At 44.3% G+C, this 16,229-nt stretch overlaps 1 protein-coding gene and 1 long non-coding RNA gene across 2 annotated transcripts in view; both read right to left on the bottom strand.

Annotated features, from left to right (window-relative positions):
* Positions 1 to 8,987, bottom strand: part of LOC137564101 (uncharacterized) — a 142,571-nt gene extending 133,584 nt beyond the window's left edge. Inside the window, exon 1 of the long non-coding RNA XR_011030515.1 lies at positions 8,933 to 8,987. This is a non-coding gene — a long non-coding RNA (uncharacterized lncRNA). The remainder of the gene's footprint in view (positions 1 to 8,932) is intronic.
* SOWAHA (sosondowah ankyrin repeat domain family member A) lies at positions 5,666 to 8,813 on the bottom strand. Its single transcript, XM_068277470.1, has one exon. It carries the CDS (start codon positions 8,432 to 8,434, stop codon positions 6,830 to 6,832), a length of 1,605 nt encoding a protein of 534 aa, XP_068133571.1. The 5' UTR covers positions 8,435 to 8,813; the 3' UTR covers positions 5,666 to 6,829.
* Positions 8,988 to 16,229: the final 7,242 nt, after the last annotated feature.

The raw sequence follows: 16,229 nt of genomic DNA, 5'->3' as shown, positions 1-16,229 counted from the left end.
GATGCTGTGCTAACACTCCCTTAGTTACACCCCCATTTACAATTAGTAATATTTGTTGAAAAAAAAAATGAGGTGCCCCCAAGCCACTCTTACATAAAAGGGATAGAGCTGACTAACCTTCTAAAGTCAGCATGACAAACAAATTCCAGTGATGGGTAGATCTTACCCATTGTGTGGGCATGTTCACAGACTACATCGTCTTATCCTAACTCGCTGGATGCAGTGTGTTTCTGGATAGTGAATATGCGCACCCTGCATAGACATTGCCTTTGAAATAAAAGTTGTGATATATAAACACACGCATTGTCAATTGCAACACACACACATAATAATGCATACATTACACATCACGCACAGTGGGAACCTAGCCCAAAACTTGCATTCTGCTTTTTTGGAACATCCATTTGAGTTTTCGAATTAAAATGCACTATTAGCAACCTCAGATGCAAGGTCAATTCTGGTTAGCGTGGTGAGGAACAGTTTTTGCTGTTACCTGAATGTTATGTTAAAATACAGCACTGTTCCTCAGCAGAATTGTTGTCTCCATTCCTATTGACTGCTTATATTTAATGTATCTCTGCTTTATATAGCATTTACAATATAGATTGATTACATGCCGAATGCTGTAAGTATTTTGGTTACTAACAGCCACCGTTGAATAATTTGTCAGCAGGAACCCATATGCGTTCCAGCATGACTTAACCTCTCTAGCTGTGACACACTTCCGCCCCTTAATCCACGCATTTATATGCATTCCAGTGGCTTGTGAGCGCGGATATCCACGTGCTCCAACCGCAGACATACCAATGACTATATCAAGTCTGCCCTATCAGAGTACATGGTTTTGAGTGGCACATACTCATACTTTTTTTGCACTTTATCACGGATGGCATAAGCACTTTAGCTATTTTTTTTTATATCCTTTTGACCCGGGTCCCATTTTCCATACTGGGTTCAATTGTTGAATCCAGAAGGTTATCTATGCAGTCTACAGGGTCACGATTAGCCGATAGGAGGTGAGGCACTTGGTATGTTCATTCCCCACATAATATTGTGTTGTGGAGTGTTGCTCTTGTTGTGCTAGGTCTCTCAATTTCAATTACAGCTATAGCAGCGTTCAGTGACTGAACTGGGCACCATCAGAAGATGGAGCACAAATCACCACAAGAACACTGTAATCATGCCGCCAGCAATAGCTGGAAGCTGAATTACGTCTTTCCCCCACTATCCATGGTGGCCTGGAGGCAGAAAAGTAATTGACGCCACCAGGACTTGAGCAGGAGCAGGGTAAGCCATATATTGTCTTTCCCCTGCGCAAAAATCGGCGGCTATATAGGTATGCCCCAGGTTACCCGTGTCAGAGGCAGAACCTTTAACTATTACAAAATCCAGCATTTAAACTCAAAGTAAGAATGTTAAGACTACAAAAAAAACTATTCGACATTATTACTACATGTACAATGTTATTTAACCCAGGAATGAACTTCATCCCAATCAGGAGCTGATACCTCCTTTCCCAAGAGAAATATTTACCTTTTCTTGAATAGATCATCAGGCACATCTGTATGGCTGATATTGTGGTCTGACCCTTCCCACAGTATGCTGTCACACCATGACAGTTTCCGGTCTGTGAACTTCATTGTATTGTGAGAAATGATGGCTGTTTCCAACTGCCAATCAAGCAGTATCTACCATTGTGCATAAAACTCTCAGAAGCCAACATTCCGCAGAGATCATCTAGCTAAACTAAAAATGTTGCCACTTGTGATAAATTTTAGAATCTAAAAATCGGGGTGAAAATTTTTTACAATGGGCAAATATTGACTTAATTTATAAAATGTATATTGTAAAAAACATAAGCAATTTTATTAATGACATTCTCACTACAGTTTCTCTTTAAATCCCCATACACTTTGGTACAGTGTTTGCAAGCAAAGGGTTAGTAAAAAAAAAGACAAGGGATTGCAGTATATTATTCTAAATCCTTAAGGATCCTTCTCTAAGAGCCCTCCTTGCCCCCCCTACACTCCATATTCATTAACAGCTGTTTGCAGTACTTTTCCTGTCTTCTTGATAGACAGCTCCTCTTTATTTTGCTTGAAGAGTCTTGGAGGAGGCGTGTCCCATCTTCCTCAGCTAAGTGAAATTCCTGTATTTTCCTATAGTTATACACAATTGGCCAAGGTACTGCAGCTGAGTGTGCAAAGCTCTGTACTCACCACCTCGTCAACGGTCCAGTGACGTCCCCTTGACGACGGTCGTTCACCGACGCCTCTCCCTGCCGGCAGGTATGCACGACGTCACGTGACTTTGCACGTCAGGCATGAACAAGACTTCAAGTGATCGTGGTACTTTGTGCGGGAGTTGTCAGGGATCTTAAAGGTCTGCACCGCAGTGACGGTCGTTATTGCAGCGTGACGCTAGGCGATGTTTACTTGGTCGTGCGCCTGTACTCACTTCGCTCAAAAAAAAAAAATGCCGGTTGTTGAGAGAATCGTCGGTAAAATTGCGACGTGGGTACATAGCTTCAGTGGAAAATAAGCATGTGGCAAGCTGTTGGTTGAGCAGAAGAGCTTGAAGAGAACAGTCCTCCCCCAGAGACTCTTGAAATAATATAGGAGACTGATAAGAGAGACCTTTTATCAACAAGAAAAAAAAAAGCCATACTGCATCCAAGGCGGCTGATAAAGATGGGGCTTTCAGAAAAGAGCCCCAAAGACTTCCTAATTAAGTGCTACAACCTACTGTGTGTTTTTCTTGACTTTTACCTTTTACCCACTCAGGGAACCCTAGAAACAGAAGCCAGTAGGGCTGTTTATCTGATTGCTAGACGATTGGATTGTACCATAAAATCCTATGATCATGCACTCCACCAGGCTTGGGAATTTTTCTGAAGAGACTCAGACCACCAGTGCTGGGAATGGAGCTCTGCAAGTGGAGGGTGGTGGGTACATGACCCTTAAAGAGTCCTGTGCCCGGAACCCTCCACTTCCAGAGCTCCAATCCCAGAGACCATGCTCATTTTTTTATCTACTTTCACAGAGCGGAATATATCTGCATCATGAAAAGCTCCTAAAGGACAACAGTAACGAGAGGGAAATTGAGGCTGCCATATTTATTTCCTTTTAAACAATACCAGTTGCCCGGCAGCCCTGCTGATTTATTTGGCTGCAGTAGTATCTAAATAACATCAGAAACAAGTATGCAGCTAATCTTATCAGTTATGACAATAATGTCAGACACACCTGATCTGCTGCATGCTTATTCAGGGTCTATGGCTAAAAATATTAGAGGCAGAGGATCAGCAGGATGGCCAGGCAACTGGTATTGTTTGAAAGGAAATAAATATGACAGTCTCCATATCCCTCTCAGTACAGCTGTCCTTTGAGTTGTGACCAATTAGCAAATTAATTCAACAGACAGCAGATAATGAGTGGTGCTTAACCCTTTATACTGCCGCAGTCTATATAGGTGTTCTGTGTTTTTGTACCCATATGCCACGGACGTCTAAAAGCTTTAGTACAGCTGATGCAGAAATATGTGAACGTTACTGCAAATCTATGCAGCTTGAATATGGACCAGCATAACGCTTTCACTGCAAGATTTGATTAGTCAATTTTACAATAGATTTTGCTAATAATTAGTATAATTCTGTATCATAATAATTAGCATAATTCTCAATCATCTCAAATGTATTTTCACCTTAATAAGAATCCTACTTATTTGGACTTTAGTATGTGTAGATTTGGGCAAAACATTTAGACAATGCAAACTTAGCTGGCATGTAGCTTTTGAAAAAAAAATAAAAAAAAAATAGCTGGCAGTCTGAGGGTTTATTATCATTGTACGTTAGATCACACTGAGGGTGAAACTCACATTATTTATTCATTTTGTCAAACAGTCCGGCGGTTTTCAGTGTGACCGTTGTGTTCCCCGTGATAGTAGGAATGCAACGCAACGTGTACAGGGATGCATGTTACGTCGCATACAGTTAATGAAAAGTATTCTTCACTATAACTATTAACGCGCATGTTATGCGGTGACCAATCTGATTCAGAACGCTGTTAAGGGCTCTGCCTCTGACACAGGTGACCTGGGTTCAAATCTCTGCTCTTCTTGTTCAGAAAGCCAGCACCTATTCAGTAAGGAGACCTTGGTCAAGACTCCCTAACACTGCTACTGCTTACTGAGTGCACCCTAGTGGCTGCAGCTCTGGCAGTTTGAGTCTGCCAGGAGAAAAGCACACTATAAATGTTATTTGTCTTGTCTCCTGAATCATTCGGATCAGAACTTGAAAAAGGAACCTGGTGTTAGAGACCTATGTCTGCTGCCATATTACTGTTTTAAATAATACCTGTTGCCTGGCAGCCCTGCTGGTCTTTCTGGTCAGTAGTGTGTAAATCACACACTTGAAACAAGCATGCAGCTTATCTTATCAGTTTTTTGTAAAGGCGCGAACACACACCGGACTTTTTCAAACTACGGGTCGTCAGACCACCCGCATGGCGGTAGTTCTGATGACAGTTACACGTGAGTACAACTGATTAGTCAAAATCCATCTTATTAGTCTGCCGACAAATTGTACTCATGTGCAACTGTCGTCAGAATGACCGCCCTGCGGGTGGGTCTGACGACCAGTAGTTTAAAAAAGTCTGGCATGTGTACGCGCCTTTAGAAACATCTGATCTGCATGCTTGTTCAGGGTCTTTGGTTAAAAGCATTAGAGTTAGTGGAATCAGCAGGACAGCCAGGCAACCTGCATTGTTTAAAAGGAAGTAAATATGTCAGCCTTCGTATGTCTCTCACCAAGGATTCAAACTTAAAGTGGACTGCGGCAGGAGAGGTTAACTCACCCTTGTTGCGCCTCTGTGCACTGCCCTCCATGTTGCATTCCAGCTCTCCAGGTGCTTCCTCCTTCAGGCTGTGAAGGAGGAAGTATATGAGAACTGGTGATGTGGTGGGCAGCAGACAGAGGCAGCAACAAAGATGAGTTAATCCCCCCCACCCCTCTTTAGTTTAAATTCGAGTTCTGATCCGAATGATTCGGAACAGCATTTGGAATCCAATTGATCATCCCTAGTATTTATACATCATTCACAGATACGTGCCAAACTGTTGCAATATAATAATGTCATCATTAACATGAAGGTATAAATCATTTTACTTATTAAGCAAGCGTACATGGAGATGAGTAGCCGCCCTAAGGCTCTGATCAGTACATTAGCGCTAGTCAAACTGTGTCTGCAGGAGCCTCAAAACCTGGGATACCCTTAAAATGCGAAGCTGGACGGGCTGGAATTTCTTTCCTGAAGCATGCAATGTAGGACACCCTGCAATGAATTGCAAAGGCCAGATGTTGCCGTTTGTCATGCAAACCACATGCACCCATTGTTTAGAGACAGCCAGGGTAGATTTCTTGTTCATAACTTTCGTCCTTTATAACTATTTTGACGTGAAACAGAATATCAGCCAGCGCCTGCTGGTGCCTAATCTTCAGTGCAAAGGTTAAATATTAATAACATGTTTACTTTGTAGGAAGACCGACCAAACACAAATAAGGAAGTAGGGCAGCACAAAACAAATGTTGCTCTCACCTGGTTATACTTTAAAATGAGGAAAAATATAAATTGTGAATTGTATATCTAAGTAACTGCATCAACCAGCATTTGGCATAGTTTGCATTTAATACAGGACAGTGAATAATAACTAACACGATCCATACACAGTGTACATATGTATTTCACCCACACATATACATGAATAGAAACTCACAATGAGAAACCGTAAAAATGCACCAAGCATTGTTCGGTAATAATATGTCCTAATACAGCATCATTCATCACTATACATACGGTTGTGACACCACGAGACAGAATTACACATGTATGGAGCTTATTCAATAAGCAGAGCAAAGTACCGTAGTTCGATTGTATGTAAACATCAGTTATTCATAGCCACCAGCATCATTGATAACAGTTGGTTACCTTATTTTGTTTTTTAAGGGAAACCTGAAGTGAGAGCGATATAGAGGCTGCTCTACAAATTTCAATACCAGTTTTCTGGCAGTCCCACTGCAATCGTGTCATAGGGCTTGTTCACACTACAAGAGCTTTTCAAAGCGCTTTGTGATTTGAAAAGCTCTTGCTAATGTTGTCATATGTGAGTGTTCTCACTGGAGTGAGGTGATTTTGTACAAATCCCCCATAGCATTGCATTAGCAAGAGCTTTTCAAAATCACTAGCACTTAAAAAGCTCTTGTAGTGTGACCAGCCCTGAAACACACCTGAAACAAGAATGCTTCTAATCTAGTAAAACTTTCAGTCAGAGCACCTAATCCTCATGCTTGTTCAGGGTTTATGGCTAAAAGCATCATGGAAAAGCATGTGATCAGCAGGACAGCCAGGCAATTTGCATTGATTAAAAGGAAATAAATATGTCAGCCTCCATATCTCTTTCAGTTCATGTCTTTTAAATGCAGGCCTGAACTGAGGAATTTAATCTTTGACTTCAAACTTCCAATTACATGAAAGGAAATTCCAGGTTTTTATACCCTTCTCCACATAAACCACATAAACACTACTACAGCACCAAAAGAAAGCTTGGAACTGTTGCCTGTAGCAACCGGAAGGCAGCTGTTCCAGTCTGGTTAAGAAAAAAAATAAGACTTTAGAGAGTTTTTTCTACATCTCCATTTTGCTTTACCCTCATTATTTTACACTGCTTGTAAATATTTCATAGGGTAATTCCAAGGTGGAGGTAGTGACTGCACTGGAGATCTGTTCTGAGGTGGAGAAAGTGAGTGTCAGTGAGAAGCCTACAGAGAAAACGGTTAATGCGTAAAAAATTCTGAAAGTGGTCTTCGCTTGCCTGCCATTTCCTCCACTTCCTCTGGCTCCTCGTTAAGGGATGAAATAGATGGGTAGCTATCCCTGGGCTTCAGTTTCTTCTTTCCTCCAGAAGGAGCTGTAAAAAATTTGTTCAGAGAACCTGGTTTTTTGAGACCTCTTGTCAGCTCCTGGAAAGCAATGTCATCAGATATCACACCTATGAAGGCACTAGTGGTCCCCAATAGGGAGGATGCAACCTTTGAGTTTCGCTTGCCGGGGATGGCATGATCTGGAATTATGGCATTTGGATCCTTTAGGAGTAATCTAAGCTGCATAGCTGATCCTTTCTTTAAATAATGATAAGGTTTTCTTCCACTGTTATCTCTAACATGGATTTTTGCATTGTAATCTCTGACAAGCATTAATATAATCTCCTTACGGTCATGTATGGCTGCTATATGTAATGGTGTGTATCCTCCAAAAGACCTCACATTCACATTCACATTAGCACCACCTTTTCTGCTAAGGTCAAATAGTAATTTCATCATTTCGGTGTTGCCACTTTTTGCTGCCCAGTGCAGTGCTGTAAATCCTGAAATGAAGTCTCTCTTGTCAGCCATGTCACTGTCAACCATCATTAGACCAAGAAGCTTGTGGTTCCATCGCCCATTGGTGGCATTCACCAGCCATTCATGTTCATGCTGAATCAATGGTACCACATCAGAATATTTGTTGTCTTCTGTAACTTTCATGAGTTTGGAGGACCTCTTTATATGCGGAGACTTGGAGCCAGGCTCATCCAGATGCCTCCTGCCTACATGTGGGGACCTAGGCAAGGCAGGCAGTGGCGCTTCCTGCACAGCAGGTGTTTGCTGCAGATCAGGAGGGGAAACTTGCTGGACACCGATGGAGGTGGTTAGGTGTGGTACAGATTCACTCTGATTTATTTCTAAAGCACCAAAAGACGGAGCGTACCTCAAAGGCAGCATGTGTTGCTTCTGGACTTCTTTGGTTTGTCCCTCAGACCAAGCTTTGGGGACAGGTGCTGGTCCTGTGTGATCCATTCTAGACACAATAGCAAACACTGACTCCCTCTTGCTGTCATTCTCAGGCTGTGTAACAGATTCAGAATCAGAGAAGTTGCTCAGTTCAGGGGTACTGCTAGTTTCACATGCACTTTCACTCACTTCAGTGACTTTCAGCTCAGGAAGGCTCTGGTCTTGAGATTCAGGTAAATCCTGCTGAGATGGCCTTTCAATGAATGTATTGAGTGCTGCCTCCTCTGTGTTACTTTCACTTGCAGGTAGGGGCTGCGGCTCTTCCTGGATCGGGGATTCCCTCTCCTCCAACTGGACGTTTGTGGATGGCACACCAACAGAAAGTAAATGGGTGAACTTCTTTTTCAGCACGACCACCTTGCCTCCATCCTCATCTCTCACCACTGCTATGTTGTTCACAAACCTTTTGAAAAGTTCCCTGTTGTTTGCTTTCTCTTTGGGATCAGAGGAATCCAGCACGGGCTTAAATGTCTTGAGCAGGTCAGAATTTTTCACCTTCCCTCCCTGTTCCAGTAGAAAGTTCAGCACCACCTCTTGTGTTACAGCCATTCTCCTCTTTCACATCCAGGGGGGTTAGCTCAGCTGCCTCTTTGTGCCGATCCTATCTCCAATAAATAGGGCAGAGGAGCTACAAAGCGGCAATAGCTCCTCTTCCTAGCCGCATATCCTCCTTGTGTGCAAGTGGTAATTTACCTGTAGCTTCCGGGGTGAAACTTTGTGATCAGCCCTGCTACGCCCAGCCCGGACTGATCAGTCGATAAAGGGAGGAGGGGAGGGCAGCCAGTGCTGCTCTTGTGTGGCTGGGAAATGTAATCCCTGCTTCTGTCTTCACCTGGCTTCATTACACACAGGCAACGCTCACAGGCTCTTATTGTATGTGCTTGTTCTATAGTAACCCTTCAAACTTTTATGATGTTGCCTTTTACATTTACCTATGGCAGTGTTTGTAGGTAGTAGCTGGAAACCTGCGGTGTGTGTGACCAGTGTACATAATCTGAGACTGTCCACAAGAAATACTTTCAGTACAATTAATAGTGTTTGCAATACCTGGCCAAGCAAGCTCTGCCCTTTATCCACAGTGAGGTGTCCAATCCAGTTCTGTCAGTTTATGACAGTTGGTATCAGTTTTGTATGTGTGTCTATTGCTGTGTTCACACATAAATCTGTACATTTCTGATCCAACCCTGTCAGTTTTGTATGTGTTTCTTTCTATGGTGTGTTCACACATTTCTGGTGCTGTCAGCAAAACTGACAAGACTGGACCAGAAATGTGCAGATTTATGTGTGAACCAAACCTTTGGAGAACCTGCACTATAAAATGAATAAGATTGCTCATAGCAGCCAGATTTCCGCTGGCCTTTTTTGTGCATTTTAGAGAACAAAAGACAATGGGCTCTATTCTCAAAGAGCCAAATTTTCCGCAAAATTTTACCGCTATATTCCCGCCAGCGGTAAACTCCGCATTTTTTCCACATTCACTAATATTTTCTGCATGTTTTCCGCATGAGGGAAAAAAGATGCGGAAACAGCCATTATTCATGCGGGAATGATACGGTAAAAAGGTCGCATGAAAAAGTGTTTAAAAAAAAAAAAGTTAAAGTCCAGCAAGCACAGCCCTTAGGCCTCCACACTTCATTAAAGTCAATGGGATGCGGAATATATCACCTACTACTTGTAGGATAAAAAATTGGTAATTAACGACAAAATGATGCGCCTGAACATTTTTGAGAATTGATCTTTTATTGCGGAAAATACCGACTTTTAATCCCGCACTTTTACCACACTTTTTCCGCATGCGGAAAAAACACGCGGAACATTTTGAGAATTCCAACTTGACGGCATTTTGGGTGCAAACTTCCCGCATGTACTTTACCGCATGCGGGAAGTCTTTGAGAATAGAGCCCAATGTCACTATTTTCCTAGTCTTATTAGTTATGATAATGAGCTATAATAACTTAATAAATGGATTGAGAAATCCTATTACGGTAATTGGTCCAAATTTTTGGAGTGTGGAGTTGCTGTGATGTAAGACTATCATATTTTATTTATTAAACAACTGATTTAGTATTCATATTCATTCATATTATTAAATGCATTAATCATCTGGGACAAATTCATAAAACAATTCAATACATATGCATGTATTTACTGTTGCCAGAAACAGTCATGACAGTTTATAGAAGGTGAACATCAGTGCTTGTTTCTCAGCAAACGTCTGAGTGTGAGTAAGGGCTTGTGCACCCCTAAAAGCGCCAGCGTAATCGCAAACGCTCAGCGTTTTTAAAAGTGAATTTTCTAAGCAATTCTTGGCATGTGCTTAGCGATTTTCTTGTTACACCTACCGTAGTGATATATCGGAGCGTTTTGGGTGTGGAAATTTTTTTGAAAAGAAAAAAAAGCTTGGAAAATTTCTCTGTTCCAGCGCATTGTACAGCGATTTTCAACTTTCCTATACTTAACATTGAGGCTGAATCGCTTCTGAAAAGCGCAGAAATGCTGCAGGACCCACGTATGTGTTTGGGAGAAAATCACATCACCCTGGTGTGATCCTTTCCATTCAAATACATTAGCCAAGCACTTTTCAAAGCATTTGGCGTTTTGAAAAGTGTTCAGAAGCACTCTAGGTGTGCACCAACCCTGAGTTCATATCTAATGGATGGAAATGCTGACAACTATTCTTTTGAGGCCTCTTTTCCACGGGAGGCTGAACTGTGCTCGCTTGTTGGGCATTTAAAGTAAAATGTGAAGTGAAATAAAAAAAAAAGAAAGACAAAAAGACAGATACCTCTGGAGGCATACGAGAGGAATCGACGCAGGAGACTTGGGCGCAGGATACAGCCTGTATGGCTTATCCTGCTCCTGCACAAATTCCCATCAATGGATCTATTCCCCCTCCAGGCTGCCATGGATGGTGGGGAATGAAATAATTCAGCTTCCAGCAATTGCTGGAGGTTGAATTATAGTGCTTTATAGGTAACTTCAGCTCAGTCTTCTGATGGCGCTGAAGTTACTCACTGCTGCACCCAAGTCTCCTGCGCTGGAATGAAAGTGTTGGCCTATGGAGAAGGAAGGCTCGGGATCCTATAGAATCTTCTCACTCCTCTCTCGGTGTCCTGGTTCCAGTGCTGTCACCTCTGTTGTAGGTATTTGACCAACTAGATCGAATACACCTTCAGGGATCCTCGGGAGGCTTGGGAAGTGCTCGTTACCCCAACAAGTGCAGTACGGAGACTCCCGTTTTCAGAAGCACTCAGAGACACAAGTACTTCCGAAGCCTTCAGAGGGCTCCCGACAGCCCTGTTTCTGTGGGCGGGCCAGGTGAGGGACTGCCCTGAGCGCTGTGAGGGGAGAGGGGCTCAGTGATGGAGGGGGGAGACACGGCCACACTAAGACTCAGCTGCGTATAGGGGAGCCCGACTTCCCTCCCCCCCCCCCGGGGCCCTCTCCGTGCTCCCCTCTTTTTGCAGAGTAAGCGCAACAGGAAGCCTCGTATGTGCAACTCACCTCCCTGCCCGTTCCAACCGGCGCTCACTTGCCACTGATCTCAGTCTGCATAGCCGCTGATACACTCTAAGTAGAGAGATCAGCGGCTGTACCTTTAACTAGCTAACCTAAACTGGCTGCACCTATACCTAGCTACCTATACTGAAGGCACCTATATCTAGCTACCTATACCGAAGGCACCTATACCTAGCTAACCTATACTGGCTGCACCTATACCTAGCTACCTATACTGAAGGCACCTATATCTAGCTACCTATACCAAAGGCATCTATACCTTGTTAACCTATACTGGCTGCACCTATACCTAGCTACCTATACTGAAGGCACCTATACCTAGCTTACCTATATTGGCGGCACCTATACCTAGCTAACCTATACTGGAGGAACCTATACTGGGGACACCTATGCCTGGCTACCTATACTAGGCGCACCCATACCTGACTACCTATACTAGGGGTGAAGTATGGGTTTGAAAGGCCGTGGGGGGGGGGGGGGGGTTGTTGCACATTTTTACACCCTCGTCCTGGGTTCAATTCAGCCTAGAAACTGCCTTGGCTCCCGGAGCTGGTAAATTGAAATGGCGCTGGAGCGAGGACACTGTGAGAGGACAGTAAAGGCTCTAAGAGAGCCCTGGTGGTGAATAAGCCAGCAACAAAGAGCCCCTAATGCTGCTTTAGGGAAGGGAGGGGGATCTGTAAGGGGGGGGAGGGCAGGTTAATTTTGCCAGGTGGTCCCATTGTTATTAGAACTGGCCCTGCTTGATCTCAGACTTTAGTTTCATGGCTGTAGTTCTGGCAGCTGATTTCCCTTGTATATGTTACGGCCAGAACCCGAAGTGTGGCCACTTCTAGTTCTGGCCGAACTGGAATGTTTCCTTTTAATATGAATGTAGTTTTCCTGGCCGTCTCTGGCCAAATGTAGCAAAAAAACAGTTCGTTCATTGAATGAAATGAAGCCGCCCGGCTTCTGCTCCGCCTCCTCTCCTCCGCCCCTGCCTCTCTCTCTCTCTCTTCTCCCCGACACTGGCAGCGGGGGACATGCGTGTCCCCTCCAGAGTCGTTCGTAGCGGCAGGCAATCCTGTCGTTCGTCCCTGCAGAGCCGGGGCTGGCAGAAGCAATGTCTGCAGCCTCCCCGCTCTGCTTTCCTGGCGCCACGAACGACTCTCGGGGACACGCGTGTCCCCGCCGGCTGCCCGAAGAAGATAGAGAGAGAGAGGCAGGGGCGGAGAAGAGGAGGCGGAGCAGAAGCCGGGCGGCTTCATTTCATTCAATTAACGAACTGGTTTTTTTTGCTACATACGGCCAGGAAAACTACATTCATATTAAAAGGAAACATTCCATTTCTAACATTGGCCGCTGCGCTGCGGCCACTTCGCGCATTGGCCGGCCAGAACCCGAAGTGGCCGTCCAGAACTAGAAGTGGCCACACTCCGGGTTCTGGCCGTAACATATATACTGTATGTGCAAGGAGTTAATGTGAATAGTTGACATAATCCTAGCTTTTCTTTTGATGCTGAGTAGTAAACAAGCGTTTGATGCGGTGAGGAGGATCTGAAGAACCTGTTGCTCATAGTGAAAGAGGGAAGTACAAACAGTTGGAATTTGTTTTAACCATTTAAATGTAACATCATTTTACCTAAAATAGCAAGGTTAAACAATCAGACATACAGATTTTCATGTGTCACAGTGAACTTTTTTTTTTTTGTATAGCAAAGCCTCCCATTGGGACACAATGTTACAACGCTTTGCTGAATACGGGTGATTAGAAAAGTGTGATTACTAGTGCTTTGATCTGCAAAGTAATCTGCTATCTGCAAATTTATTTTAGGGAATACCACAACTGATTAGCGGCAGCTTCTGGGCAAGGCCACAGCCTTCTAAAAGATTGAGGTTGACTGACGAGTTTCACAAGAAGTGAGTCTTCATTGAATTTTTCCAGGAAGCAGATTGTCATCCTAAAACCAAGCCAGCAGTAGTGTAAAAAGGGCAATACATAGTAACTAATACTAATAAAGACTTAAACAATTGTTAGATGAGGATGAATTTACCACTAGCTTCCAATAATAGTCTGTCAAATCTCACATACCAGTCATTTGTGACTCAATGCCCAACCAAGATGAGAAAAACAACATAAACTGTACACACTAGATTTTTGTTGTCACAAATGATCGTTACCAACGTTTATTTCAGGTGAAAATCTAGCATGAGTACAGGTGTCCCCCAATGTCAGCTTCCCTCTGGCAGTCCAACAAGCTAGATCACACTCGGATAACTACTGTTGCACTTGCAAACTGCGGCAAGTTGTCTGCTGCCCCCCTCCCTTACCCCCATAGGGCAGAATGGACTGCACTGCAGATAGCTGTGCAGCTCATTGGTAAACTAGTTAGGGATAAACTGTTACCCGAACAAATCATGAAAGGTCATTTTTAGCGATATTTATCCCAAATGTGTATGTGGCTAAATTACAGTTAAAATACTACCTCTTGTTTCCTCCCCCATTCCTTTACATTGTAAGCTCACGAAGGCATGGATTTGCCATAAGGTACTGTAGGCAGAGGCGGGACAAGGTCCTTCAGCACCCAAGGCTGAGACACCAAAGTGCGCCCCCCCCCCATCGCTCCCACCCCAGCCATCACACACTGATTGCTATTAGACTAATAGGTGCCCCAAGGCCCCCAACCTCCCCAACACCTTAATCTCTAGTTATCTGGCTTGCAGTCACTGTCATGTATCCCCTTTTCTTATTTCTTTCTGCTTCAAACACAATTGGGAATGACAGCTGAATGAATTGTGCGCCCCCTCCTACACTGCGCCCTGAGACTGGAGCCTCTCCAGCCTCGGCCCGGCCCTGACTGTAGGCTCGTGCCTTCATGCGGCCTGTGTGTGACAGGAGGCTCACTTGCCACTCAAAGTGTCGCTGCTGCTCCTCTCTGCAGAGTAGCGAACGGAGAGTATTGATAGCCAGATGTCCCCAGCAGCGGTTCTCTTCCTTTTATGCCTAATAAGTTGTTGTCCATTTTCTTAAACAATATACAATTGTCACTTTACTTTAACTTATTATATATTGTCTACCATGCCTGTATTTTGTGCCAATTTCCATATTTTCATGTACGTCATTGTATTTTATGTACCCTTATTTGTTTTTACTCTGTACAGCACCATGGAAGGTGATGGCACTGTATAAATCAATAATAATAATAAAAGATTAAGTAGAAAGATATAAGATATACAGATTGATTTACTATTGTTTAAGTTTTTGTAATAATTTGCATATACATTACTTTTGGAGATTGCTGTCTCTCACTGGATAGCTAGCTTACTATTGCGAAAGTTATAAATATCTTGTGAGCGAGATGGTGCAGAAACAGCAGTTACAGCAAAGCAGAAACTTTCCAAGGTTATCATGTCCAAATCTAAAGTAGGCCATACACTCATTGATTTCTCCCGTAGATATACGGCCGATTCGATCGCTCTGGCCGATTCGGTGAGAAATTAGTGCAGCATTTGGCCTGATCAATCGACCAATCGAGTGATTTCCAGCTGAAATCTCTTGGTTCCGCTATTTCGATCTGGATAGAAAATTTTAGGTCAATTGGGTCGGATTAGGAGCTTGTTGCTAGCGGCGTTTCAATTCGCCGACTGACAAAAGTACTCTCATCTTTCCTCCCCACAGCCTGTTCTCTGCTTCTCCCCGGCATCTTCTTCACTTCTGTGTCCCCGGTGCCTATGTGAGGTAATGCAGGGGATAGACACTAGGGACCTTTAGTGGTCAAAGTCTGCCTACTGCCTTTCCCCTGCATTATATTCCACATGCGCCCAGGGACATGGAAGTGAAGAAGACGGAGCACCTGGTGGAGAGATGTAGAGACCACACGGCGGATGGGCCACACGGCAGACAGGTAGTGGTGGTGGTGGGGTGGAGCTGAGACCTGGCAGGAACACACAGATTGGCAACGATTTCATGCTCGATTAAAAATCTGTGTGTAGTGTGTGGAGGGAATCAAGCAAATAGATCCTTCTCTGATCAGGTGATAGGAAATGTGTCATACTCACCGTGTCTGTGGTCCACAGCATCCTCGAGCAGGTGTCTCTACGCGTGCGCGCGGGAGGACGCTGGGTCTTGTAGTCCCTCTGAATCCATCATGGCGCTCAGCGTTGCGCGGTGTGTGCGCACGCAGAGGTGCGCGCGCATGGCGTTGCGCACAGCACGTGCGCAAAGGATGACACGCGCTGCGCACTGCGCATGCGCAGCCGTTAATTCTGGCGCCAGATTCAATCACCACCAGTATATAAGCAGCTCTGCCCTTCACTGCAGTGCTGCTTGTTCTGGCAGTTTTGCTAGTGTTACTAGTGCGCTGAACTATTATTTACCTGATCTCCAGTGTTGACCTTTGGCTCGTGACTCAGACTACTCTTGATCTCCGCCTGCCCCGACCTTTGGCTTGTTATCCGGTTATCCTTGATCTCCGCCTGCCCTGACCTCTGGCTTGTGACCCTGACCATACTTGATCTCCGCCTGCCCTAACCTTGGCTTGTTTCCAGACTACGCTCTCCATCAAGCAGTGTCTTCATGTTCTCCAAATCACTGTGGGCTACTTCCAGCGCAACCTGGTGGGCACTAGGCAGCGAAGTCTGACATCCCCGTTAGGGGGGTGTTCCAGCATCTCCATTAGGGGGGTGCTGGTGAAGACCCGTGGTCACTTAGACTCTGTGCTGGAGTGGTCCTATCCCAGTGGTGAGGTCAACAGGTCCATACCTCATGACAGTAACAAGCAGCCAAGATGGACACTGATGGAACCCAATCACAGATGGATCTACTATGCGAAATGGTTTCGCAATT

The sequence above is a fragment of the Hyperolius riggenbachi genome, chromosome 3 (genome assembly GCF_040937935.1).
Source record: "Hyperolius riggenbachi isolate aHypRig1 chromosome 3, aHypRig1.pri, whole genome shotgun sequence".
NCBI lineage: Eukaryota > Metazoa > Chordata > Amphibia > Anura > Hyperoliidae > Hyperolius > Hyperolius riggenbachi.
Note: the sequence above shows the minus strand (reverse complement) of the source record. Positions and strands in the feature narration are given on the sequence as shown.

What these genes read in the sequence shown, in the direction of transcription:
- SOWAHA (XM_068277470.1), bottom strand. Translation starts at nt 8,434, where the DNA reads ATGGCTGTAACACAAGAGGTGGTGCTGAACTTTCTACTGGAACAGGGA.